The sequence below is a fragment of the Urocitellus parryii genome, chromosome 11 (assembly GCF_045843805.1).
Source record: "Urocitellus parryii isolate mUroPar1 chromosome 11, mUroPar1.hap1, whole genome shotgun sequence".
In the NCBI taxonomy this organism is placed as follows: domain Eukaryota; kingdom Metazoa; phylum Chordata; class Mammalia; order Rodentia; family Sciuridae; genus Urocitellus; species Urocitellus parryii.
Genome location: NC_135541.1, coordinates 14,073,279 through 14,097,343, shown reverse-complemented (window position 1 = coordinate 14,097,343; position 24,065 = coordinate 14,073,279). Strand labels below are relative to the sequence as shown.

The following is a 24,065-nucleotide window of genomic DNA, read 5'->3' as shown; positions in this document are numbered from 1 at the left end:
TGTGGGTTTTGAGAGGTCCCTCCAGCTGCTGTGTGGATTTAAGGGGGCAAGAGCATGGGGTGATAGCTTCAGGGCCCTCCTGCACGGGCAAGAGCCCAGGGACTAGGACCAGGGTTGGGGTAGGAGCTGCAGGAAGCACCCTGTTCACAACCCTCCCGCCCCTCCCCACCTTTCTCTGAAACGCACCACAGAGAGGTGCAGGTGGGTCTCTTGGCTCTCTCATCTCTTGCCCTGCTCCCAGCCACCTGTAGTCAGGCAGAGGTGGGTAGAATCAAGGGTGAAGATCCAGAACAGGGACTGGGGTTGTGGCTCAGCGGTAGAGCGCTCACCTAGCAGGTGTGAGGCCCTGGGTTCGATCCTCAGCACTACATGTAAATAAATAAAAGTATCCTGTCTACCTATAACTAAAAAAAATAAAAAATAATAATTAAAAAAATCCAGAACAGTAAGTTTCAAACTGCATTAAAGAATGAATAAACAAAAGCATGGGAATCATTTTGAACAAAATTTTAGGAACTTACATTGCACAAGAGCTGAGCCTGTGCTCCCTGCCCCTCTCACCCAAGTGGCAACTAGGAGAAGCATCACGTCTCCGGAAGACACAGAAATCCCAGTGTCTATGGCCATAAAAGGAATCCAAAGCCAGGCCAAAGAGCAGGCACTGGGGGATGAGGAGGTCACAGGCAAAGTTGACACTAAGCAGTGCTCTGAGGATGTTGAGTAGGATTCTCTTATAACCCCAGGTTTGGTTTGGTTTTGTGACCCTGGGGACAGAATCCAGGGCCTCACACTGAACTACACCACCCAGCTCTCTCTCATTATTTTCACATAGGGCCTCTCTAAGTTGCCGAGGCTAGCTAGCCTTGAACTTGTGATCCTCCTGCCTCAGTTGCTGTGATTATAGGCTTGTGCCATTCAGCCGGCTGAAACCCCAGTTGTTTTGTTGTGGTGGTGGTGGTTTGTTTTTAAAGAGAGAGAGAATTTTTTAATATCTATTTTTCAGTTTTTGGTGGACACAACATCTTCTATTGTTATGTGGTGCTGAGGATCAAACCCAGCACCCTGCACCTGTCAGGTGAGCGCGTTACTGCTTGAGCCACATCCCCAGCCCATCCCCAGGTTTTAATACTTGGAAGCCCTGGCTGCTCAGCCAGGCCCTGTCTCAGCCACAACTCCTCAGACCTGAAGACTCTCTCAGCAGCCCACCCTCCTCTTCCTGAAGGGAAGCAGCATGTCCACAGACGGAAAATGAACTTGACAATCAGCTGCAGATCCAGACCCTGGTGTTGCGTGGTGCAGGTGCAGCTGCTCAGACTGCAGTGCACAACTGGGAGGCCAGTGGCGGGGAGGGCACCTCCTGCTGCAGGAAGCCCAGCAGCCTTTGGGGCCCTTTCACAAGGGCTCAGGGTGACTAGATGCTGGAGTGGAGGAGGGGAACCTAATTTCTTTGATGAGTCAGTTCTGGTGTGATTGAAGGTACCTGTGATCCCCGCTGCTTAGGAGACAGATGCAGGAGGATTGTGAGTTTGAGACCAGCCTGGGCTGCACAGCAAGACTTTGTCTCCAAAAAAAAAAAAAAAAAAAAAAAAAAAAAGCCAGCACAATCTCCCTGGTGAGCCATTTTGCAAGCAGAAGCGTGAGAGTCGGCGTGGCACAGAAGGAGGACTTTGCAGGGATGAAGGCGGCGGCAGAAACGTCCTGCCTGCCTGGCCCCTTCCCACTGTGGTGCGGAAACAGTTCTGGAAGGGAGGAAGGAGCTATCCACAACTGTCACCAAGTCCTTTCACTTCTCCAAGTCCCATTTCCTCATCTGTCAAACAGGGTCAGGAATTTGTGCCTCTCAAGGCTACCACGAGGAATAAGTAGCGAATGCACGGTAAACGGTGGCTTCTGTTAGCACCATCCTTAACCAGCCCTGGGTCAGGCCTTCTCTCTCCTTCCACCTCCCTCTCCTCCACAAGCCCCCATTTCACCTTTCTCTCTCTCTCCCTTTCTCTCTTTTGTGTGCATAGCGGTGGGTAGTGCTGGAGGTTGAACCCAGGGCCCTGGCTTGCTAGGCAGGTGCTTAACCACTCAGCCACATCCCCAGCCCTTTTTATTGTTTCATTTTGAGGCAGGGTCTCACTAAGTTGCTTGGGACCTGATAAGTTGCTGAACTTGCGATCCTCCTGCCTCAGCCTCCTGAGTCTCTGGGATTATAGGCATGTGCCACTGTGCCCAGCTCCATTCGCCCTTCTTAAATCATGTGGTAAAGTCTGGCATCATAAGACTGTGAGCACAGAGAACCATGGGGACACTGGGCCATGCCCCTCGTGCACTCCCAGCTCCTCTTCATGAGGACCCAAAGGACCAATAACAGTTGGAGTCTGAGCTCCAGCCTGTTTATTTATTTATTTTTTTGGTTGTATGCGTTAACATTTCAATCTTTTTTTTTCTTTTTGTTGTTTTTTAAATTGTGACAAAATATACATCACAAAAGTTGCCATTTAACCTTTTTTTTTCAGCTTGAGAAAAATGAGATAGTTTGTCATTTCAAATGCATTAAGATTTACCAGATAGGGCTGAGGTTGTGGCTCAGTGGTAGTGCACTCACCTAGCACATGTGAGGCCCTGGGTTCGATCCTCAGCACCACATAAAAATAAATAAATAAATAAAGGTATTGTGTCCAACTACAATTAAAAAGTAAATATTAAAAAAGATTAACTAAATATATAAAACAAATAGCTATCACTGTTTATTGCAGATTTCCAGACTACTCTTTTTCACCCCACAGTGCTGGAAATCCAGCACAGGGCCTTATGCAGACTAGGCAAGAGTTTTACCACTGAGCCGCCTCCCCAGTCCAGCTTCCTGGCCAGTCCTAGTCACTGAACTTACTATATGGATTTTTAAAATTTTTTTATGTATTTATTTTTTTGTGGTAGTTGGACACAATACCTTAATTTTATTTATTTTTATGTGGTGCTGAGGATCGAACCCAGTGCCTTACACATGCTAGGTGAGCGCTCTACCTCTGAGTCACAACCCCAGACCAGGATTTTAAAAATTAAAAAAAAAAATATGTTTAACATACCAGGCACAGTGGCACATGCCTGCAATTCCAGCAACTTGGAAGTCTGAGGCAGGAGAATTGCCAAGTTCAAAGCCAGCCTGGGCAACTTAGCAAGATCCTATCTCAAAACAAGAATTACAAAGGGCTACAGATACAGCTCAATAGTGCAGTGCTCTTGGGTTCAAGCCCAAAAAAAATCAATGAAAAGAAAAAAAAATTTTTTTTGCCATTTTAGGTGTACATCAAGTGGCCTTGAGTCTGTACACCATGTTGTGCAACCTTTACAAACACAGTTTCAGAGATGAATGGAGTGTCTCAGACTGAAACTCTACACCCATTAGAAAACCACTCCCCACCCTGTTTCCAGCCCCTCACAATCACCATCCTACTTTCTGTATGATTTGGATTATTCTAGAAACCTCATCTATGTGGAATCATGACGTTTGTCCTTTTCTGTCTGGTTGATTCCACTTATGTTGTATTCAGAGTTTACCCATGGTGTGGCACGTGTCAGGATCCCCTTCTTTACAGCTGAATAATATTCCATTGTATGTACACATCACTTTTCTTATCTGTTCATCCATCTCTGGACCTTTGGGTTACTTCCACCTTTTGCTGACAGCTCCTTGGGAAGAAGAAGATAAGAAACCTGTCTCAGCTAACAGCTCAGAGTGACCTCTCGTGTTTGTCAAATGTTAAAACAATTTTATTACTATATATATATATATTCTTCATAGAAGATTTTAAAAATGTGTATAAGCAAAAAACTCTTACGATAAAAATCTCTTACGATCCCCAAATATCTGAGAGATAATTACTATTAACATGGTTTGTGGACTCAATGTTTGTGATACCCAAATCCATATGATACCCACCCCTAAAGCCTCAAACCCCGATATGACTTCATTTGGAGGTAGGACCTTTATGGAGACTTTAAGGCTAAAGGAAATCGCAGGGTGGAGACCTGATCCATTAGGGTTAGCATCCTTATAAAAAGAGACACCAGAGAACTCACTGGCTCTCCCCCATGTGGAAACAGCAACAAGTAGCCATTTACAAGCCAGAAAGAATCCTCACCAGAAACTGAATGGGCTAGCACCTTGATCTCGGACTTCCCAGTTTCTAGAACTGTGAGGCATAAATTTCTGGTTTTTTTGTTTTGTACCAGGGATTGAACCCAGGTGTGCTTAACCTCTGAGCCACATCCCCAGCCCTTTTTTATATTTTATTTAGAGACAGGGTCTCACTAAGTTGCTTAGGGCCTTGCCGGTTGCTAAGGCTGGCTGGGGACTCACCGTTCTCCTGCCTCAGCCTCCTGAGCCACTGGAATTACAGGCATGCGCCACTGCATGCCGTTAACTTTCTGCTTTTGAAGCCATCTTTCTGTGGCATTTTGTTATGGGTGCCTGAACTAAGACACCTGTTTAGTTTTCCTGTCATCTCTCTGTGTGTGCATTTATATTTGCTTTTTTAAAAAAGGGAGATTGGTCTTAGGCAGTACACCCTAGAGCCAAGAACGAAGGCACTGGAACCAGGCTGCCCGGGGTTCACAATCTCAGAGGTGCTGCTGTGGGGATCGAAGTAGAAAATGCTGGTAAAGGGGCTGGGGCTCTAGCTCAGTTGGTAGAGTGCTTGTCTTGCATGCACAAGGCACTGGGTTCAATCCCTAGCACCACACACACACACACACACACCACACACACACACACACACACACACACCACACACGCACACACACACACCACACACACACACACACACACACACACAAAATGCTGGTAAAGTACCTGGTGGCCCTCAGGCACCTGGCTGGAACCAGCCTGTACTCACAGGACTCCAGCTCCTAGAGGGAAATGCTATGGCTGGTTGGCTGCTTCATCCTTGTTCTTAGCACAGAGCCTGCAGAATGGTGCCTAATACATAGTTACTGAAGTAACAAATGGCTCATATTCTTACGAGTCCATAGGTGGAGAGAAACTAGTACAATGCTCAACAGATTGTAGCGTTATGGGTGGCGTCACCTGTCCTATGACTTGTAAAGCACGGTGGTTGGTCAAGAGTGTGGGTTCCCAGGAGGTGCACTGCTAGGGTTTGAATCCTCTTGGCTCCCAGAGGTGTCATCTGAGTCAAGTGCATCTTTAAATGGATCTACGTCTAAGATGCACCTCTAAAGTTGGGATGAGAATAGCATTGACCTCATGGAATTGTGTTGGGGATTAAATGAGATGATCTGTATCAAGTACCTAAAATAGGACCTGCCTCATCAAGCAAGAGAGAACACCCCTATAAACATCCAGAATGGTGCTCCATCAATGCCTTGTCCACGTAACGTCAACTTGTCCATCACTGATTGTCATCCTCAGATCAAACAGCAGCAGATCAAGAGCAGAGACCCCCAAAACACCCAGCAGCCCCTCCACTCCCACGTTTGCCCCCTCCGTCTGCCTCCTGGCGTCCTGCTATCTCACAGGGGACTCTGTCCGGGACAAGTGTGTGGAGATGCTGTCAGCGGCCCTGAGGGCAGAAGGTGAGAGCGCGTGGGCCAGGGAAAGGGGCTCCCCAGGGCAGGCGAGGTGCCCCTTCCCCAACACCACTTCCTGGGAGTGGAAAGGGAGCACTGCTGTCCCCAGCTCAAGCAGGTACCTCTGTTGGTGGCAGTCGAGTCTGGCTCATGTCTGTATGTCCTGGTCTCTTTCAGATGATTACAAGGATTATGGAGTCAACTGCGACAAGATGGCTTCAGAAATCGAAGACCATATCCTTGAAGGGTGCCGGGTCTGTGGGTGTCTGGACCGCCTGGTGATGGGGCAGGCTCTGGGGACAGCCCCAGCCTCTTGTTAAGCACCTCAGCCACCACGGAGGACAGCCCCACAAGGTTCCCTGATGGAACCGTTGTAGGTGGGGCAGCGGAGGCGCAGGGAGGTTGCCACTTGCCAAAGCTCCTGCAGCGCATGGAGGTGGCAGAGTTGGGATTTGAACTGCTGGGTTCCAGCCGCTGTGCCAGATCCTAACGTGGATCTGGGTGGTCAGACAGGAAGCAGGTCTCCCGCGTGGCCTTTCCCCTCTTCCTCCCTCGGATAGTAACATCGCCATGTTTGACCCCCTGATGTTGTACCAGGCGTGTGCGCTGTGCACCTGATGCTTCCTGTCTCTGTTAAGGCTCCTGACAACCTCTGAGGTGTGAGCTGCTGTTCCCATTGTATGGATGAGGAAGCTGAGGCCCAGGAACTACTGAGTGTCAAGTCTGACTGGAGGCTTTGGCCTTTGGGTTTCCACAGGCCCTGCTCCCCGCTTCCTGTCTGAAAGGGCCCTTGTGTAGACAGGGAGGGGCGACCTCACTGCTGTAGGCCCATTAGTCCAGAGGATTCTGCTTGGGAAAGAGTCTCTCCCTCCACTGTGCCCTGCTGAGTGAATGCATGGAATGTCTTTTTACTGAAGACAAAGGTTTGCCTGTCAGAGACAAAGAGGTGCGGAGGGAGGGGACAGAATACCCAGGAGAGAGGGAGTCTAAATGTTACATGGGGTGTGAGTGGCCCTTTCCAGACCTCCTGGGTTCTAGCTAGGTCTGTCAGAGAGGCCCAGGGCCAAATCTGCAGACAGCAAGCTTGCCTGCTTCCGCATCCTGCCTGAAGCCAACCCTAAGTCCCCCAACATGTTTTCTGGAAGTTTCTCTCTATACATCCCGCGGCTAGAACTACCCAAGGCCTCAACAAACACGCCGCCATCCTCTCCTGTTAGTCCAGGAAGGCTGAGCCCACCCAGGGTGTCAGGACTTCATTTTCTCCACAACGGCCACCCCTCTAAGCAGGTCCCTCTGTCCCCAAGCCCAGTTTGAAACTAAGTGGATGGCCTCAAACCTGGTTTCCCTCCTGGCCTTCCCTCCTCATTCGCTGCTTCTACTGGACGCTGCACAAACCTTATAGCCCAGAGGATGGATGTAGGGCTTGAATTCCCTGTGTCCCCAGAAAAGCCTGGTCCTCTTTGGAGACCCCTGAACCTACGTGGCCTATGTGTAGCACAGGCCACACCCCTTCTAAGGGGTCAGACCCCTAGGGTTGCCCTCCTGCTCCTCCTTCTTGGGTTTAGGAAATGGAGGAGTCAGAGATAGACTGAGGGGGGGGTGTGGCCAGCCCAACTGTCCCCACATTCTGTCCTGCATAGCGACAGATACACGATCCAGAAATCCTGCATGGAAGGTTTCCCGACACATATTTTGACTCTCAAATTGCATCGTGACATATTCTTTTCTTTTCACACTTTTACGGTATTAAAACCACAATCGCTGTAAAAAGCAATAATACCTCCTGCCTCCCCACCATTTCTGGCGAGTCGGCTGCCTCCGTCCTGCATGTCCCCCGCGGGCTCCTCTGTATGTGGCTTTTCCCAGCAACCGCTTTGTTTTCCTGATTCTGCTTGGCTCAGGAGAGCCAGAAAATGAGGCTGTGTTCCCGAGCTGCTCCAGAGGGTGGAGGGGAGGGAGGCCCATCTGGGATGCAGCGTTGGGAAAGAAACTCGCTGTGGTCGGTGGCCAGGGGCAGCTTCCTGCAGGGTGAGCGGCCAGAGCTGTTAAGAAGGGGTCTGGCCTCCAGCCCTGTCTGCCGGGAATCTGCCCTGTGACCTTGAGCCTGCACCCTTTGCAAGCCTCAGCTTCCTCGTCTAGTAATAGGAGAAGGAGTCTCTGGTCAGCCATTCCTGAGGTGGGTTCTATGGGGTGAAAATCATGGTCATGGCAATTACCAAAGGAAAGGAGGAGAGGGGCCGGGCGCAGCGGTACAGGCCTCTAATCCCAGCTAATCCCAGGCTGAGGCAGGAGGATCACAAAATTTAGGGCAGTCTGGGCAATTTAGTGAGACCCTGTCTCAAAATAAAAAATGCTGGGCATGGTGGCAAACACCTATAATCCCGGCGGCTCAGGAAGCTGAGGCAGGAGGATAGCAAGTTCAAAGCCAGCCTCAACAACTTACTTAACAAGGCCCTAAGCAATTTGGCAAGACCCTGTTTCAAAATAAAAAACCAAAAGGCTGGAGCTGTGGCCCAATGGTAAAGTACCCCTGGCTTAAATCCACAGAACCAAAAAGCAGAAACAGGATGTAGCTCAGCGGTAGAGCATCCCTGAGCTCATTTCTAGTACACAAGTACATAGTGCCCAAGGGAAGGGAAAATATAGGAGGGGGAATCTATGACCAAATATGTTGGGTACACCATGTTACGCAAAGTTCAATGCTTTTTTTTTTTTTTGCAGTACTTCTTAGAATATTAAATATGTATCCCTACCCCCAGCCGCCCAGTACACTGGGGATTGAACCCAGGGCCTTACACATACTAGACAAGAGTCCTACCATTGAGTTATATACCCAGCCCTTTTTATTTTTTAAATTTTGAGACAAGGTCTCACTAAGTTGCTGAAGCTGGCTTTGAACTTGCAATCCTCCTGCCTCAGCCTCCTGAGTTGCTGGGATTACAGGCGTGTGGACCACAGCACCTGGTCAACATGTAGCTTTTTTTTTTTTTTTTTTTACTATTTATTTTTTAGTTGTAGTTGGACACAGTACCTTTATTACATTTATTTATTTTTATGTGGTGCTGAGGATCCAACCCAGGGTCCCGCACATGCAAGTTGAGCGCTCTACCGCTGAGCCACAACCCCAGCCCCAACATGTAGCTTTTAATCTTCTCTAATAGCTGGACTCACAACCTCCAAGGTCCCTTCCAAACTAGAGATTCTCCTCATCTTGTCATTGTCCTCACAGCCCATAATGTTGAACATTTGATACGTTCCAGACACCATGCCAGTGAACTCACTGTATCTTTCTAACAACACTGAATTTTACTTATTTACTTATTTAGTGGTACTAGGGATTGAACCCCTGGACACTTTATCACCAAACTACATCCCCAGCCCTTTTATTTTTTTTATTTTGAGACAGTCTCACTAAGTTACTGAGGCTGGCCTCAAACTTGCCATCCTCCTGCCTCAACCTCCCACATCACCGAGTTTATGGGCGTGTACCATCCTGCCCAGCTCCAATACTATATTTTATAAATAAGGAAACGGAGGTACAGAGAAGTCATGTGACTCATCTGAAGTCACACAAGAGGCTTAGAAAAATCAGGGTGCCTGTTCCCCAGGGTCCTTGACACCATAGTGCTTGCTACCATTAGTCACTCCATGGAGGGTATTTCCTGTCTGTGTTACTTAGATGACCCCAAATGCCCAAGTGCTACTTCCAGTGGCCAGTCAGAGGTCACAAAGGTGCCGCCAACCCCTGTAAAGTCCAAGGAGAGGAGGAGAAGGCTCTGGATTCTGATCCTCTGTGCCCCTCTGTGAGTGGCAGGCTGTCCCTTGACCTTGTCACATATCTACCAGGAGCTCAAGAGCACAGACATGAAATACCGGAACCGCGTGCGCAGCCGCATCAGCAACCTCAAGGACCCCAGGAACCCTGGCTTGAGGCGGAATGTGCTCAGCGGGGCCATTTCCGCTGGGCTCATAGCCAAGATGACGGCAGAGGTAAGGACCACGGGGTTTCTGGGTGGGAGTGTGGGAGGCCAGGCCCCTCCACTGTGCCCAAGGCCCTTTTCCCACCAGAATCATCTCAGCCCCCCGACAGGGCCTCGAGAACCATCAAGATGATGAACACAGGCAACTTGTATGAAGTGCTGTGTAAGCACAGGGACCGCGGCCATAAGATAGAAATGTGTCGTCCCCATGTTACAGATGAGGACACTGAGGTCAGCCAGTGTTCCGCTGCACGCAGCTAGAAAGCGTTGAAGCCAGGAGGCAGCTGTCTGGCCCCAGGGCACCCACCTTTCTCTGCTTCTCTCTCTTGTTCAGTCCTGTATCCCAGTTCCCAGTACCCAGGGCCCTGGCCAGGATAGGAGTCCAAGGTGAGGAGTCAGATTTTAAGTTATAATACCGAGTGGTAAATAATGCCACTGTGGGAACCTACAGGAGGGGAGGACTGACCCAGCCTAGAGGGGTCAGTAGGGGAGAGACCATTTGAGAAGCGATAGTACAGTCCTCAGAAGCCCTGAACCGTGTCAGCCTTTGAATTCCGATTCTGCCACTTATCTGTGTGACCTTGGATGAACTATTTAACCTCTCTGTGCTCAGATTTTCCCTCTACAAAATGAGGATGAGAATCAGAACTGCTCTCTTGGGAAGGACTAACTGAGTTAATATACATGAAGTAACAGATGGGTGAGACAGGAGAAGCTGAACCCGGGGCCTCCTGGGCCTCAAGGCAGGGCTCCCATCAGGGTCAGTAAGTGATGGGCTCCTTCACCTCTCATTTCCTGTAACCCTTCTCATGGTGTCATAGAGGAGGAAATATCCCCATTTTGTTGATAAGAAAACTGAGGCTACAGTTAGTGAGAGCTGAGTACTTGATCTCAGGTCTGCTTATTTCAGAGCCCACATCTTGGAAAGACACCTTTTGCCACCCTCAGGCATGACGGCTCTCTCCCGCCAGAGCTCACAGGGGATCCCTGCCAGTAGCCAGAAACTGGAGAATTAGCCGAGTGCAGTGGTGCACACCTGTCATCCCAGTGGCCTGGGAGGCTGAGGCAGGAGGACTGTAAGTTCAAAGCCAGCCTCAGCAACTAGCAAGGCCTTAAGCAACTCAGTGAGACCCTGTCTCTAAATAATATATAAAAAAGGAATGGGGATGTGGCTCAGTGGTCAAGTGCCTCTGAGTTCAATCCCTGGTACCCCCCAACACACACCAAAATTGGAGAATTGAAGTGACCCCGAGAAAGAGTGAAAGTGTTAGGTCCCTGGATCCTGGCTGGGCCTCAGGGTGTCTGGGAACCCACTGATCACTGTGACCTGTGTGTAGTGAGTGGTGTGGCACACGTGTTGTGTGTATGTGTGGCGTGTGTGATGTGTTTGGTGTTTGTGTGTGTGTGTTCTCTGTGTGCTATGTGGAGTCTGCGTAGTATATGTGTGATGTGCAGGGTGTGTCTGGTGTTTGGCGTGCATGTGGTGGGATGAGTGTGTGTGTGTGTTACAGTATGTGTATATCTACGTTTCAGGGAGAGGGCTCACTGCCTTCCTCAAATACCCAAACAACAAAGAGCTCTGGCTCTAAGGTAAAGTGGGAACTTGGCAAATGAGCACCAGGGTTATCTTTCCGCTTAATTTAAAATATCTGATCTTTTTGACAAATGGAAGTGGATGTCCATGATTGCAAATTGCAAGTCAGCTTACCAGTATCTTAGTTCAGGTTGCTGTAACAAAAATCCCCCCGTCGGGCAACCGATGCATGACAGACTCATTCAGTGCTGAGTGCTGACAGTCCAAAATCAGGGTGCTGGCAGGTTCCATCTGGTGAGGGTGAGGGCCTCATTCCTTACAGACAGCTCTCTCATGTGACCACCTCACCTGGCAGGAAGAGTGAGAGTCTCTGGCCTCTTTATAAAAGTAATCCCACAGCCCTCCAGACCTAATCTCCTCCCAAGGACCCTACATCCAAATCCCATCACTTTAGGGGTTAGAATCTCAGCATTGGAATACCTGGGAGTTTCCTCCTGGGTCATCTCTTGCCCCAAGAAAGAAGTTTCTATAAGAAATACAAAACAGGGCTGGGGACATGGCTCAGTGATGGAGCTTGCCAAGGATGCCCGAGGCCCTGGGTTCGGTCCCTAGCACCACAATCAATCAATCAATTTTTTAAATATTTATTTTAGTTTTTAGGTGGACGCAATATCTTTATTTTTTATTTTTATGTGGTGTTGGGGATCAAACCCAGCGCCCCGCGCATGCCAGATGAGTGCGCTACCACTTGAGCCACATCCCCAGTCCAATCAAATTTTTTTAAAAGGAAAGAAATACAGGACAGTGTTGTTTCAGTAAGAAAAATGATGGTAGGCAGCGTGGCACATGCCTGTAATCCCAGCAACCCTGCAGGCTGAGGCAGGAGGACCAAGAAGTTCAAGGCCATCCTGAACAACTTAGTGAGAGTCTGTCTCTGAATAAGAAAGAGCTGGGGGTGCGGCTCAGTGGTAGAGCACCCCTGGGTTAAATCTCTAGTTCTGGGGGAGAAAAAAATGCATTGGGCAGATCCTTACTGAATTCACAGTTGGGGCTCTTCTCTGCCAGCACATGAAGGCCCAGCGTCCTCTCCTGCTCTTCTCTGCTGAGTTGAGCGCCTGTTTTCTACATCAGTGTGCTCATTCCTCGTGTGTTTGCGTTCTGGTGGAGCAGGGGGTGGAAGCCAGGGCCTGGCGCATGTTCAGCAAGCGCTCTACCACTGACTGGCTGATTCCCTGTGACTCTGAGAGAGGTCAATGGGTTGGCGGGTGGGGGATAGTTTTTCCTGTTCTCTGTTAGCAGGCACTTAACAACCTCCTTCCAGGATCTAGCCTCCTGCCATGTTTCCCACGCTCCTCAACTTGAACCCACCCATCATACCCGTCCCCAAACACGCTGTCCTGGTCTTCTGCTCTTTCGTGTCTGCCTGCTATTCTTTGTGTCTGCAATGTGCCATCTCCTGAGAATCCATCTGTGGAGACTGGCTAAGGTCATCAGCGTCTTTTTGACCAGCCCTTCCCAGGCACTTTCCAGGCACCAGCCCTTCCCAAGGGAGGTGAGCTTCCGGCACCTGCACACCTCTGCTCTGGACTCCCTTCCCTCTTTGGTTATGGGGCAGGGACCAAAGCTTCCTGTCTGGAGCCTGGCAGCCTGGGGGCTGTGGTGTGCCCGGCCAGCTGCTGCCAGCTCCAGAGCTAAGTGTGTGCAACACTCAGTTACATCACTGTAGTAGCTTGACATTGACTGGTGCCTGGCGCAACTGCACACACCAGGAATCCCAACAGCATGGGAGGCCGAGGCAGGAGGATCACAAGTTCAAAGCCAGCCTCAGCAACTTAGCGAGGCCCTAAGCAACTCAGCGAGGCCATGTCTCCAGATAGAATATAAAAAAGGGCTAGGGATGTGGCTCAGTGGTTTAGTGCCCCTGAGTTCAGTTCCCAGTACAAAAAAAAAAAAAAGAAAGAAAGAAAGAAAAGAAGTTGACCACCGTGGGAATATTTACACCAGGTAAGTTGACAGGTGCTTCCAAGGAATCAGGCACTCCCACTTATCAGCACACCAGTTAAAGGCAAACTGTAAATTGGCATCTGATAAATTTCAAATGGCTGACTGCATTACACTCTGGAAAATCCCCCCAAATTAAAGGCAGCAGCTTTTAGCTTCCGTGACCCTGGGTTGACTTATCTTTCTCTTATTGTTCCTGCGAGGGGTGAGGTCCTCACCTACGAATTTAACACAACAGGGCTTAAACATTAGTGCGCACCGGAACAACTTGGGGACACTGGTTAAAAAAAAAAAAAAAATGTATGTTCCTGGGTCTGCTCTTGGCATTTCAGAGTCAGGAATATGCTTTTGACCAAGAAGCCTGAGTGGTTACAATGCAGGGTCAACACACTGAAACCATTTGACCTTTATGCCGAGTCTGTTCCCTGCGGAAGCCTGACAGACGGCAACAATTGAAGTGGCCGGCCAACACCACGTCCTGGCTTCCGTCTCGGCTTCAATTGTGTTCCTTTCCCCGCACAGCTCTTAGGTGGCGCTGCCTCCAGCTGAGCATGCCCTTCTCTCCTCTCCTGTGGCAGAGGCTTAAGGGGAATCCAGTAGCCAGGGGACGGGAAGGGAAGGGTCTGGGTAATGCAGACCCTGCGAGTCCACCGTGGGTGCTGTGGGAGGGGAGTCCTGCGATCAGCACAGGTGAGCACTTAGCTCACCTGTGAGCCCAGACGCCTCAGGGTTCTGCTGAGGGCGGGGATGGCGGCAGCAAGTCATGGATAGCTGGGCCACGGCTCCCAGAGGCAGGACGCACCGGGCAGTGCTCATAGCTGGAACAGGCTCTGGGTCAAGTCTAGACTGGAAGGGTTAGGGGACACAGGACATATAGATCAGATGGGCAGTGGTTCAATCCAGGCCAAGGTCCTGGCAGGCAGGGGGAGGGCCAGGCCTGGTGGAATGAGCCACAGCACTAATCCCAGGCACCGGCTGTTTGCCTGCTACCCTCCCGTACACGCCCAGCTGACCTTGGCCCAGCCGGAGCCCCCAGGTTTGACCTTGCAGCCAGAGATGGAATGGGAATAGGGATGCTTCAGGTCCAGCATTTTCCCAGCTGGGGAGGACCAGAAAGCCAGGCCTCCCGCTAGCTCCATCCAGCATGCTCCCTCTGTTCAGATGCTCTAGAAAGCAGGGAGGTGGGGTGGGGGCTGGAGATCTAGCTCAGGTGGTAAAGTACTTGCCTCGCATGCACAAGGCCCTGGGTTCAATCCCCAGCACCGCCAAGCAGATGTGGGGCCATCAGCCCTCACAGACAGGCTCATTTCTCTCCAGGAAATGGCCAGTGACGAGCTGAAGGAGTTGAGGAACGCCATGACCCAGGAGGCCATCCGGGAGCACCAGATGGCCAAGACTGGCGGCACCACCACCGATCTCTTCCAGTGCAGCAAATGCAAGAAGAAGAACTGCACCTATAACCAGGTACCGGTGCTGCAGGCTGGGCCTGCGGAAGAGGAGCCAGGGGCCGTGGAGGTGGTGAGCCAGAGAGATGCTTAGGAAGGAGCCCGAGGGGAGAAAGGGCTGAGGTTCTCCAGGCCGCAGAGACCAGGGCCAGGCTTGGGATACCACAGTGGTGCTTCTGCGGCTTCTAGAACATTTTCTGGCTGTAGAACAGTTGGCTGTGTGATGAGGAGGCGGGGCCAGTGTATTCTGGCCTGCCCTGAGGTAAGAATGAGAAGAGCCAGACACACAGGGGGCCACCCCCGAGAGTCACTGATGGCCCGAAGGGAACTGAGCCGTGTGGAGCCGGCTTCTTGGTTATAACCAGGGAAACTGAGGCCCCTGGGCCTCCAAGCCCCTTTTCCTCTCCAGGCCTCCGTCCTTCCATTGGTAAAACAAAGATGAACGAGGTGATTTCTAAAGTGCTCCCGGCTCACTCTGGCGCTGGTGAGCTGGGCACGTCTGTGTCCGGGGTGAGGCCTGCATGCGGCCTGTGGGAGGCCACAGCAGAGAGATCCGTTCGGAAAGATCAACCCAAGTGCAAGTGGAAGGCCAGGCTGAGCCGTTGAGGTGCTGGGGGCGACTCATGGACGGCTCTGGGGAGAGGGAGGTATACGTTAGGGAGTTCTTAGTGCTAAGGGAATTGCCAAAGTGGGGCAGGAACATCAGTGCCAACCCCTGGGATCCGGACCTACTAGACGGGAAGCCACAGCAGGTTCCAGATCCGCAGAGCGACTTCACGGCTGGTTCTCTCTCAGGTGCAAACGCGCAGCGCCGACGAGCCCATGACCACCTTCGTCCTGTGCAATGAATGCGGGAATCGCTGGAAGGTCTGTAGTCTGTCTGTCTCCCTCTATCCCCACCTCCCAGAAGGGCCTCATGCCTGGGGGGTGGCCAGCCCACGCGGAGTAGGCATGCAGAGCCAGGCAGAGTGGCAGGTTGCTTGGGGCAGCGGGGAGAGAGAGCACATGCATGTGTTAGTTCTGGAAGGGCGCCCAGCTGGGGTGGGAGCAGCATCCTCCATTTTACTGATGGGTGGGCAAGTCTGTCTTTGGCGCGCAGATGGAATCCGCTTCCTGAGGCGCACGGAGGGGAGGGGAGACAATGGCCCTGGCCCTGGGACCGCACCTCTTTGCAAAGTGCTTTCACAGATGGTGGTTCCTCTGACCTGCTGCTGCTGAGCCCTGTGGGGGTGGGTGGGGGAGAGCTCCCGGGGCCTGCTATGCATCCTCTCCTCCTGAGGCAGTTCTGGAAGTTTCCCAAGGCTGGGGCCCCAGGCTGCCCCCCGCTCCCCGCAGAGGCAGAGGCAGAGGCTTTGTTCTGAGCCAAGAAGAGACTCCTCCCCGAGTGCTCCTCCCCTCCAAGCCTTCTCCTGGGGGAACTGGGTGTGGTCACGTGGTTGTGCCAGTGTCCAGTCCATCTGATTTATCTCACTTGTTTGTGCGCTGGGTGACCTCTGGGCCATCAGACAGGTCATAGGGCTCCAACAATTCTAAGATGCTCAGCAAGGGGCCCAAAGCTGTGATTGGGAGCCAGGAGCCCTGGCTTCATGTCCCGTTCGGCTCCCTCCTTGCTGTGTGACCCTGAACATGTCACTTGCCTCTCTGAGCAGAAGGGTGGCCAGAATACCTTTATCCAAGGGTTGATGTGAGGATGGATACATATGCACACAGACTCTGCAAACAGAAATGGTGGCAGTCTCACTTTCAGATGAGGAAACAGAGCCAGAGAAAGAGTTAAATTCCAGAGTTCAGAGCTCTGAAGACCAAGGCTTCCAGTTCCTGATCAATTGATTTTCTGATAGAGGGCCGGCCTCCACAGCCTCACTAGGCCTCTGTAGAACTGCCATGTGGTTTCAGGTAAAGGCCAGGTGGTTGTGCCTGTTTCCTTTATTTACTTTTTGAGCACTCATGGGTGGGTCTGTGCAGTGGTCTAGTGGTTTAGAGCAGGGACTTTGGCACCAGGCTCAAATCCTGGCTTTACTTTTTTTTTTTTTTTTTTAAAGAGAGAGTGAGAGAAGAGAGAGAGAGAGAGAGAGAGAGAGAGAGAGAGAGAATTTTAATATTTATTTTTTAGTTCTCGGCGGACACAACATCTTTGTTGGTATGTGGTACTGAGGATCGAACCCGGGCCGCACGCATGCCTGGCGAGCGCGCTACCGCTTGAGCCACATCCCCAGCCCAAATCCTGGCTTTACTACTTACAGAATGGCCTAGCTCACGGCTCCCACTCTCCAGGCCTGGATTTCCTCATCTGTAATATGGGGGTTGTGATATCCAGCCCACGGTGCCGTTCTGCAGAGGACATGTGTAAGGCATTACGGGCCTCAGGGCCTCTCTGGCTGCTCTCTGGCATCTTTGTCAAATTAAAAAAAGATGGCTCTGCTGGGAATAGTGTGCACACCTGCAGTCTCAGCACAGGATTATAAGTCCAGGCCAGCCTCGTAATTTAGCAAGACTGTGTTTCAAAATAAAAAATAAAAAGGGCTGGGGATGAGGATGTAGGTCCATGGCAGAATGCCCCTAGGTTCAATCTCCAGTACTGCGGCAGTGGGGGGCGGGGTAGCCCTGTCCCAGGATACACAGCAATCAGAATGTGGGCTGTTTCAGCCTCAGCTTACCCTTTAGTCTAGGCACTTTGTGCAGTCAACAACTTGCACAACCACACAAAAAAAAGCCCTGAACACATATGTAAAAACCACTCTGAGTGCCATTTTGGTGATGTCATCTAGTATTCTGGGATGTGGAGTAAGTCATTTAATGCTGCTTGCTTACCTATATAGATTGGAGTAACACTAGTATCGACCTCATGGAAAATGTGAGGTTGAAATGAGTTGAACATAAACACTACAACCCCACCCAGAGTAAGTGCTCAGTAAATGACCGCTCTTGTAACTGGCGCCACTAGGGGAAGGTGTCCTGGACGCCATAAACCCAGCACCTGCTCCCTGACTCCTATTGGTCGGAGAGGCAGGACCCATGAGAGGTGGCAGCCATGTAGCTTCTGACAACATTTTCAGTTATCGTCCATTGCTGTGGGGGAGACTCAGCCCACCCAAGGCATTAGTGACAATCACAGTGTGTTCTCAGCCATTAATCAGGAAGCTGCAGTGTGCCTGCCGGACGTGGAAGGGCCACTCACTTCTTACCTGACCTGGTTCTCCCACTGGCCATCGTATGATCCCATTTTACAGATGCGTGATTTGCTCAAGGTCACACAGCGAATAACAGCCGATCCTGGCCTGTGGCTCCAGACCCCACCTTCTTCCTCATGTCCCCGAATGCCCTCCCTGGAAGTCACAGGAACCTCTCCGATTCTGTTCTTTTTTGGTTTTGTAGTTCTGCTGACAGGACAGCCCACCAGGACCGCAGCATCCGAGGGCAAAGAACAGAGAGGGCGAGCTGAGCCACCCAACTGGAGAAAAATAAAAGTTAAAATGAAGAAAAATACTGAACTCTGAATGAGGTAGTAGGGATCGGAGGGAGAATTCTTACACAAACTGGTAATCAGTTATTAATAATAAATGGCTAATGGGGGGAGCCTAGTTGGGGTTCAGTGCTGAGAATCTATGGACAGACCTCCTGTGCCAAGCCAGAGCATCAGAACCAAGGGGTCGTGTGTCTCACAGTGGGCCAGCAGACCTTTGCTTTCACCCTTCCCCGCCCCCGTCTGAATCACAGCCTTTTTTGGATTGAAAAATTCCAGAGGAGGCCGAATGGGGTGGCACATGCCTGTCATCTCAGCAATTTGGGAGGCCAAGACAGGAGGATCGTGAGTTTGAGGCCAGCCTCAGCAACTTAGTGAGGCTCTGTTTCAAAATAAAAAATAAAAAGGCTGGGGGTGTAGCTAGGTGTTAGAGCACCCCTGGGTTCAATCCCCAGTACCACAGAAAAACAAAAACAAATAAAAAAACAGGTCAACACGAATGCTCCCCCGCCCCAGAGCCACACTTGGGGCGTAGCTGTCCTGTGGTTTGGCTCAGGGAGATATGACTCCCACACCAGGCAGGAGCACCTCGACTCCCTCTCCTCTCTTCCCAAACTCCCTGCTATATTCCCTGTTCACAGCTGGTTATAGGGGGCCTTGGAGGACCCCAGACCAGGTCCCTCGAGGTGGAGAACGGCTCCTCTAGAGGCAGTGTCCGGACTTTCACAGTCCTTGGAGGCCCTGAGCCTTGGAACCTGCCCAGGCCCTAGCACTGGGCTCCACCGGGCTCCATCTGTGGCCCCAACTTCAGAGGAAGTCAGCAGACCCCAGGGGCCTTGTCATGCTTCTCCCTTGAGGACATCAGCTTGCTTCTCATGCTGATAAGAACTCTAGGCAAAGCTGGAAAACTTCTGGAAAAGTCCTTGGGAGCAGATCTGTGGTTGAGCCTTATGGGTCTCGGTCTCTGTCCCTGGCCTTCCATCAGCCCCAGGCTGAGCTGCCTTTACCTAAAATGGACAATGTGCACGAGCCCACGTACTCCGGGGACCTTGGGCAAGTCACCTACCCTCTCTGAACCCTTCCTTACCTATAAAAATGGAAGCAGTACTGCTGCTGCCCCCTCCTCGGGTGACATGTGGAGGTCGCTGGGTACACCCTGGGGTGAACCGTAACAATAGCCTGAGCTCCTCATCTCCCCGGGCATCGTCCCCTCTGCCACTGGTGACGTCCTCTTCTTCTGCCCGTCATGGGATTCTCCTGAAGATGCAGCCCGTGAAGAGACTGTTCAGAAATCTGCCATCATCTCCGGCTTTTCCCCGTTAGAGCTGCAGGGGCCAGTGGAAAGGCCGGGTTCCTCCCCGAAGGTGCAACACCCACAGCTCCTACAGGCAGAACAGGACTGAGACCCAGGTCTTCTGTCCCTGTCGTTGTGTTTGTCACTGAGACATCTAGAGTCGGACACAGTGCTCAGCCTCCTTACCTTCCAGAAATTCATGGACTGATGGGGAAAGAAACCATAGACTTCCACACTAGATGGAGTGTGACAGGCCGTATCTGAGGTGTGAATATTGTCTGCAGAAATGCAGAGGGTGCTGCTTAGAGACCCAGGTGCTCCGTGAACTTTGATATTAGAGGGAACCCCTAGGAATTATGCTAAACTACAGATTTGGATTCAGTGCATCTGTGATGGAGCCTGAGGTTTTTCACTCCCCACAGCCTCCCAGGTGATACTGATATTGCTGTCCATGGGCTGCACCCTGAGTAGGAAAGGCTTGACTATCTAACTTTTGTTTGCATTGTCTGATCCTCCATCCGAATGTTTAGAAACCAACAGTAGAGCCAGGCATGGTGGTGCACGCCTATAATCCCAGCAGCTCAGGAGGCTGAGGCAGGAGGATCACAAGTTCAAAGCCATCTCAGCAATTTAGGGGGCCCTGTCACAAAATAAAAAATAAACAAGGCTGGGGATGTGGCTCAGTGGATAAGCAACCCTGGGTCCAATGCCTGGTACAAAAAAAAAAAAAAGAAGAAGAAGAAACCAACAGCAACATAATAAAATAGCAGCCACTATCCATTAAGTGTCAATAAAGGTTTCTTTGGGGTGATTTTTTAAAGGTGGTGCCCTGGGGCAATTTTCTTTAGTCACAGTCCAATCTCCACTGTGTTCCCAGTGTCGTGGGGACTTAAGCATAGAGTGAGGGGGACAACTATGAATCCACCCTCCAATAACCTGTTTACAAAGGCAAAGTGCCAGAGTATACAGCTAGAGAACAAACCGGCTCAAGTCCACACATCTGCTGGTCCTCGTGTAGGTTCACAAAAGGACATAGGAAGGCATGAACAGGCCAGGCTGTGTCCATCAGCGAGTGTCCACCCCAGTGGCCTTCCTGTGTCCTCCGTGGATGTTCTGCCCATGTCCTCCACTGTGCAGAACAAGACTCAGGGTTTGTTTATTTGTTTGTTTTTGTACCAGGGATTGAGCCCAGGGGCACTTAACCACTGAGCCACATCCCCAGCCCTTTTTAAAATATTTTATTTAGAGACAGGGTCTCACTGAGTTGCTTAAGGCCTTGCTAGTTGCTGAGGCTGGCTTTGAACTCACCATCCTCCTGCCTCAGCCTCCCGAGCCACTGGGATTATAGGCGTGCGCTATTGCACCCGGCTCCAGAACCAGCTTTTCAAAGTTGCCCATCGTGTGGTGTTGAGTCCCCTGTTCTGCCTGCCGTTTAGAAGCTTCCATTTCCCCACTGTTCTTGGCAGGGCCTTTGAGGCCTTGCAGCGCCGGCCTCTGCCTCACCCCCGCACTTTGAGCTTCAGCCACACTGGCCTCTCCCAGTTCTCCGTGGCGTGCTGTGCTCCTCCTGGGCACAGAGGCTTTCCACAGGCTCTTGGCTGGCACACAGGGTTTAACCCCGTCTTCTCCACCTCAGAGGTGAGGAGGGTGTGAGCTATAGCAGCTCAGCTCTAACCTCTCCACCCAGGAAGGCTTCAGGGGAAGGGGAGAGTGTTCCCTTGTAGGAGGAAAAGGACGAGGTTAGAGGAGGTGAAACCCAGGCAACATGCTTGGAATGGAGGAGAGAAGTCCCTACAGGGACATTCTGGCCAAAAGAACCTGAGAGCAAAAAAGCCCATACAAGATCCCGTGACGCAGTTTAAAAGAGATTTTCCAAGGGTGAGGGGAATGTAAAACACTGTACAGAAGCCTCCCTTAGTAACCGCTCCCAGACTATGGAACCTGTCTCTAGGCCCCATTTTCCTTCAGTTCAAGGCTTATGTCACCAGGTGCCTGTTAGGATTCTCCTCCCAAGTAGACCCTCCCCAGACAAGTGATCTGAGAAGATGCCCTCACTTCTTCCCTTCCCGGGTCCCTTCTGCTTTCTCTTCTGTCAACTACTTCAGTCCTTGAACCACCTGGGGCCTTTCCCCTTCACTTCCTCAGCTACCAGTTCCACAGCGTCTCCCGATCCCACCCTTCCCGCCACTGCCAGCACCGTGGACGTGGCCTTTCAACTTTTCTTTTGTGGGACTGGTGTGAAGGCTCCTTATTGGGCTCCCAACTGGCGCCACCCCTCCCTGTCCCGACTGCATGTACCTGCATGGCTGTGAGCCTCCCTCTCCTAGTCATCTGCAGAATGTCGCCCTTGGTGAGCCAATCAAATTCAGATTTCTTGGTTTGATTTACAAACCTCCCTCCTTCTGTCCTCTGTGTTTCGATTTTTTGTTGTTGTTGTTTTTGAGGGGTCTGGAAGCTTTTACTTCTTTGTCTGCCTGAGGACCCTCACCCTCTGCGTGTCTTTGGTGGCTTATCTTCTACCCCTGCTGACCCTGGTGCTACAGCCCATGGGAGATACTAGCTCATGATACATCATGGTAAATGTATTTTGACATATTCTACATACATGGAATACAACTTGCCATTCCGGTTGTGCGTGATGGGAAATTACATTGGTATTTTTGAATACCCAATGGATCTTCCCACCTACCACCATCCGGTCTGCTTCCTTCTCACCCTGGTTCAAACCTTACCCATTCCTCAAGGCCCACCTTGGATGCGCATCTTGTATGAAGCCTCTGATCCCCTGGCAACATAAGACGGTGCCCCAGGACTTCTACAGCTCTGTGTAACCTGTCACCCCTGAGTCTATCATGATTCTAGCTCCTTCTCTCACTGCATTCTACCATCATGATGATGATCTTTTAATACTTCTTTGTCTGACAGTGTCAGTAATATCTATTGAGTATTGACTCTCGGAGTGTCTTGCACACACCATGCAACTTCTCCCAACTTCCAGTTTTCATCTATAAAACAGTGATAATAACCACCTCGAGCTCCAAGGGTTGTTTTGAGGATTCATTAAGTTAACACAAGGAAGGCACTGAGAATCCTGCCCCATACAACAACCAACCAGTAAATACCTAGGTAATTATTATTAGGCATGTAGGAGAGCATGTCATGTTGTCTGACCTAACCTCTGGCCCCAAGTCACTGTTATTATACTGTTTTTGAAAATTATACATCCCAGCTCCTCAGAAGGCTGAGGTGGGAGGATCAGGAGTCCAAGACCAGCATACCAAGATCTCCTCTCTAAACAAACATAAACTGTTTTAACCATTTTTAAGCATACAGTTCAGTACGCTACACTCACACTGTTAAGCAACCGATCTCCCAAAATTTTCTTCTTGCAAAACAAACTATTAAGCAGCTCCTCATTTCCCCTCCCCCCACCTCTAGCAACTGCTGTTATACTTTCTGCCTCTACAAATGTGGATTGCTATACTCTTTACAGGCTGAGGGACCCCAGGTTTGGAAAGTAATTTGTTCTAAGGAGACGGAGCCCAGATTTGAGCCCAGGCCCCCTTTCACACTCTGAGCCAGTGTGAGATATGGCTTCACTTCAGCCAGTATCTATGGCAGGTTATACCTCCCCAACGATGATGGCCATTGTGGGCCAGAGCTCTCCTCTGCCATTCTCACATTTACTCCCCTGTCAGCTCTGCAGACATGGTTGAGGGGTGGTGTCCAATTTTCGAGTTCTGTGCCTGGTACAGAGGAGGACTCAATAATATGGGCCCATGTGATGTCTTTAAATAGGCCAGACAATACCAAATAAGCTGGCTGTACATTTTTAATGCAATTGTCTACTATTTGTTTTTTGTTGGTACTGGGAATTGAACCCAGGGGCACTTTACCAATGAGTGTTTTTTATTTTTTTGAGACTGGATCTTACTAAGTTGCCAAGTGTCTTGTTAAATTGCTGAGGCTGCCCTTGAACTTTTGATCCTCTGGCCTCAGCCTTCAAGTTGCTCGGGTTACAGATTCCAGGTTAGCAATTGTATACACTTTTTAAAAATATTCTCACTGAAAAAAACAACAGAAATGTCTGATGTCAGAAAGCCTCCCTGTCCTCTGCAGTCTGCCCTCCTCCCATAGAGTCAATCTGCTCTTCCCACCCCAGGCCAGTCCCCAGGCCACCCCACATCTGTGTCTCATCACCAGCTTTGCTGATCCATAGCCAAGGGCAGAGACAGGCAGGCAAGGGGACACAAGACACCAAGACACTGTCCCTGCTCTGCTTCCTTCCCCTGCTGCCCTACCAGCACACTCTTCCCTCTAGCCATAACCTATCCTGGCCATTCTGTCCTTCACGCCTCCTGGGCCTTTGCACATGCTGTTCTTGAAACCTGGAATGCTTGTCCTCCCACCTTCTCCACCTCCCAGAAACTCCTACAGTCTTTGCAAAGCCAACTCAGATGTCACCTCCTCTGGGAAGCTCCCTCTCCTCCCCCATCTAAGAGTCTGCCCTGTCTGGGTATAGACTAGCTCACTCCTTGTGATAGCACTTGGAATGCAGGGACTGTCATTGTGTCCCCTCTGACCCAACTCCTTGTGGAATCCAGAGAAGCCCAGGTCACTTCTATTTTTTGATGTTCTTTGAGAAAAGAAATGACAAAATAGGAACACAAACGTTGAGGCGTGTTTTAAAATATTTAACAATACTTCTGATACCAAAAAATTATAACACAGTTGTGCTGCTCACAAGATAACAAAGATTTATTAACGTGATAAT

The 24,065-nt window shown here is 50.6% G+C and overlaps 1 protein-coding gene across 1 annotated transcript in view; it reads left to right on the top strand.

Annotated features, from left to right (window-relative positions):
* Tcea3 (transcription elongation factor A3) overlaps nt 1-22,198 on the top strand; it is a 42,129-nt gene extending 19,931 nt beyond the window's left edge. Inside the window, exons 6-11 of the mRNA XM_077791665.1 lie at nt 5,417-5,580; nt 5,752-5,813; nt 9,415-9,564; nt 14,407-14,553; nt 15,330-15,401; nt 17,910-22,198. Coding sequence (XP_077647791.1) covers nt 5,417-5,580; nt 5,752-5,813; nt 9,415-9,564; nt 14,407-14,553; nt 15,330-15,401; nt 17,910-17,918 — 604 coding nt within the window. The 3' untranslated portion in view covers nt 17,919-22,198. The remainder of the gene's footprint in view (nt 1-5,416; nt 5,581-5,751; nt 5,814-9,414; nt 9,565-14,406; nt 14,554-15,329; nt 15,402-17,909) is intronic.
* The last annotated feature ends 1,867 nt before the right edge of the window (nt 22,199-24,065 follow it).